Genomic DNA, 4,232 nt, shown 5'->3' on the forward strand with positions numbered 1-4,232 from the left:
AGAATGATGAGGGCAACAAATGTACAAATGTGCTTGACACAACTGATATATGGATTGTGACAAGAGTTGTATGAACCCCCAATAAAATGACTAAAAAACCAACAAATAACAATGCAAAAGAAAAAAAGAATGGCCCTCACTCAATCCTCTTTCTCGCTAGAAAGTAACAACAATCGAATTTCTGGAAAGAAGACAATGAAAATCATAATGAGTAATACATATCATGGACCCACTACCACTGTACTTGGCTCTGGACAACTGGTACAGGACACCACAAGCTACACTTTTTCTATCGCAGCACAGTCCACGGAAACAAAGAGGTTTGTAATACAAGTTTATGGGAAAATGGACTCTCTTTTGAGATTGTTTTGTTGCAAAAAAATCCCAAATATGTGCTTTTTTTAAAAAGCAGATTTCTCAAATTCCTTTACAAATTTTACTTTGAAAAATCTCGTCCAGTAGTCATGTGATGTACATCAACCCTGCCATCGCGTTGATGATACATGACACAATCCCCCAAACCTTCAACATAACCCAGAACAGAGTAGAACTGCCTCTGTAGGTTTCTGAGACTATAAATATTTATGGGAGTAGAAACTCATCTGCTAGGTAGCTAGGGATTCGAACTACTGACCTTGCTGCTAGCAGCCCAATGTGTAACTCACCACACGACTAGGGCTCCTCACATGATACAAAAGAGAAAGTTAAAATGTAGTATTTACTTTTCTATATTATTTATTGAGAAGCCCTGCTGGTACTGTGGGTCAGGCATTGGTGTATCAACAACAGGTAGGAAAGGTGAGGAAGACAAAGTGGCTCCTGTAAAGATTCCCAGTCACTGAAATCCTATGGGAGGGGCAGGGGGAGAAATTCTACTCTATCTGATAGTATTGGAGTCAATTCAATGCCAACGGATTTGATTTTTGTTTTTATAAGCTAGAATCACTTATAAAACCTTACTTTCACAAACAAGATAAAGGAGTTGAATCGACAAGAAGCGTGTGCTAATTTCCCATTAGCACTGACAGTGAGTCCCCACACCAACGGCAACTCTAGGCTGAGGAACCACTAAGAAGCAGAGCTTTGCTTATGACAACAGACGTGAAGGAAAAACTCTGTAAGAGGCCTGGCTGGTACTAGACCATGCACAGGTACTTCCTCATTTGGCTGAAAACTTTGAAGCTAATTTGGTTACTTGTATTTGAGTTCCCTCTGACTCGATGCCAATGGGTTTGGGTTAGAGAAGTCAGTAAAATCGACCAGTGGTAAAATCATATTATAAGAGGAGATTTTTTTCTATACCAGCCACCTCCACCGTAAATCAAAGATGGAAACCTACAGGTGAGGTAGATCAGCAGCTGATGTCACTACTTCTTCTGTGTGCACTGACTTTTTAATAAATAGACCTCATTAAAAAAATAATTTTATTGGGGGCTCGTACACCACTTATCACAATCCATACATATATCCATTGTGTCAAGCACATTTTTACATTGGTTGCCATCATCATTCTCAAAACATTTGCTTTCTACTTGAGCCCTTGGTGTCAGCTCCTTATTTTCCCCCTCCCTCCTTACTCCCTCCCCCTTGCCCTACTCCCCCCTCCCTCATGAACTCTTGATAATTTATAAATTATTATTATTTTGTAATATCTTATACTGTCCGATGTCTCCTTTCACCCACTTTTCTGTTGTCCATCCCCCAAAGAGGAGGTTATATGTAAACAGACCTCATTTTTAACAGGTAGGTGTTTTAATATTTAATCTGGTTAGTTTGTGTTAATTAAGAAGGACTGGGAAAGAGTTACCTAGTAGCTAAACTTATAGGTCATCTTGAACAATATAAAAGAGATGGAGATAGTACAGCTCCAGTTGAAGGGGTGACCTGCAAATGGCCTGGCCCTTAGAAACCAGTCCCACACCACATGTTCCCAAATGTACCTACCAGGAACTTCCAATCAAAGTCTGAAAACCATTCATTTAAATCAGCATTTCCCAAAGTGGGAGATACATTCTCTTGTGGGGGGGTTCTAGAACAATCGGCAAGAAGTAATATTTTTTTAAAAGGAGGTGGTAGGCCAAATAAGTTTGAACAGAGCAATCTGAGATAGCTCCAGCACACATATCCAAGAGGAAACGTAATGTTTTCCTCAGAGACTGTGGTAGAGTAGTGAATTAGGGATCGACAAACATAGCTTTTTCCTTAACAAACACATCAGCTGCAACAACAGGCTCAAGGGTAACAATCATGAGGCTGGGGAGGGAACCGGCCGTGGCTCCTCCTGCCACGGAGTCCCTGTGAGTCAGGACTGACTCGGAGGCACCGAACGACGACAACCACACACGGGGTTGATTTTCCGCATAAGCACTTATTTACCAGATGGCTCTCTTCTCTGACCTCGAGTTCCTTCATCTATAGTATGTGGAGACACGCTCCCAATCTCAAAGACTGATTCTAAAAATTAAAGGGCCCGGTGAGTGCGCATCAAGCCTAGAAAACATAGTGCCACATTAACCCCTCCTTAGTGCTGAGGGTAGGATCTATTGGGTGAGAGGAAAAATGGAATCTCTAACAAGTATCAAGCACCAGGAGACATCACTAAACCTACAAGGAAATTCCTGATTTCGTTCAAAAAGAAAAGAAGTGCCAAAATGTTACTTTATAAGCCAAATTAGTGTTATTTCATTTAAATTTTTATCAAAGCCAGTTCTGTGCGAGTTGACGATTCCTGAAAATGATGTCTAGAATGTATCGAGTGCACAGTCCTTGGACACATTTTCTAAATTAATTCTAAATTAAACAAAAATGATTGTCCTTAGAATTGGCACTCTCAGACTTAGTCTCTGACCCAGCTGGCATTGCCCTTCCTACACCAGCAGATATTTTAAAGTCCTCATAAGGGAAAGATGCAATCTGTAGTTTTCACCAATATGCAGTTTTCTGGTTGTTTTTACCCATGAGTCCACCTGCATGCTTCGCCTGGCATTGAAGGCCTAAAGAGTCAGAAACTATCTCTACTACCTCTTATTTTCAGAAAATATCCTTTGTTGAATTCTACTACACGAGACACATTTCAATGAGCATATAGGGAAATCAGATTAATAAACAGTGCTTGAAATGAAATATGAATTACCCATCACTTGCAGTCAGGCAGTCTTGCACACATCATGCTTACCCTTGAAGAGCAATGTGCTCCTGGGAGCTTTCAGCCCAGCAGCCACTCAGCATCGCAGCAAAATAACTGGATCTGGCACTTAAAATGGCCCTTAGGGGGAGGGGAAGAGAAAAAAGAACACAGTAAACAACAATGTACTAGCCAAAATGTTGTTTCTAAGTGAAACCATTCGTTTTTACTATTTAAAACATCATGATAATCTTTCCTCATTTGAGTGCAGTGGTAGGGTTATTATAATAATGAAAAGTATCCAGGTTATTTATACCTAAGTATTTCATTGTTCAATTAAAACATGAATTGTCATACCCTTTTTAATCTTTCTCATTTCTTCTCATAAAGGCTTTTTAATAATAACAATTGAGAGAAACTTCATGACGAAGAGAGTAAGAAACCACTTAAATAAAGACCAAAAGATGTTATTTAACATCTTGAGGGGATATCAATAAAAAAGAGACTAAAACTCAAAAAGTCCTGATCTAGTTCAGCACTCCCTAACTAAACCCATCCACCCACTGCCATCAGTGGGTTTTGATGCTTGGTGACCCACAAGGAGAGAGCAGAACTGCCACTCAAGGCTTCCAAGACTGTAAACCACTGTGGAACAGACAGCCTCATCTTTTTCATGTGGAGCTGCTGGTGGGTTTGAACCACCAACCTTGTGGTTAGAAGCCCAAAGCTTAATCCACAGTTTCCTTAGGATGAGAAAAAAATATGACGGGGAATACCGTTTCTTTTCTTCTTTTGTTTTTAATGTTTCATTGTTGTTGGGGTTTTTTTTTGTTTCATTGCTGTTTTTTTACTTTATTTTTATTTTTAATCATTTTATTAGGGGCTCATACAACTCTTATCACAATCCATACATACATCAATTGTGTAAAGTGCATTTGTACATTCATTGCCCTCATCATTCTCAAAACATTTCCTCTCCACTTAAGCCCCGAGCATTAGGTCCTCATTTTCCCCCTCCCTCCCCGCTGCCCCCTCCCTCATGAGCCCTTGATAGTTTATAAATTATTATTTTGTTCTATCTTGCTCTGTCCGACGTCTCCCTTCACCC

The 4,232-nt window shown here is 39.9% G+C and overlaps 1 protein-coding gene across 1 annotated transcript in view; it reads right to left on the bottom strand.

Annotated features, from left to right (window-relative positions):
• The window catches only part of BTBD8 (BTB domain containing 8), a 66,586-nt gene that overhangs the window by 43,565 nt on the left and 18,789 nt on the right, over window positions 1-4,232 (bottom strand). The window contains exon 3 of the mRNA XM_045291961.1: window positions 3,176-3,265. Coding sequence (XP_045147896.1) covers window positions 3,176-3,265 — 90 coding nt within the window. The remainder of the gene's footprint in view (window positions 1-3,175; window positions 3,266-4,232) is intronic.

Source organism: Echinops telfairi, unplaced genomic scaffold (assembly GCF_000313985.2).
Source record: "Echinops telfairi isolate 266 unplaced genomic scaffold, ASM31398v2 ScPeMD7_443;HRSCAF=831, whole genome shotgun sequence".
NCBI lineage: Eukaryota > Metazoa > Chordata > Mammalia > Afrosoricida > Tenrecidae > Echinops > Echinops telfairi.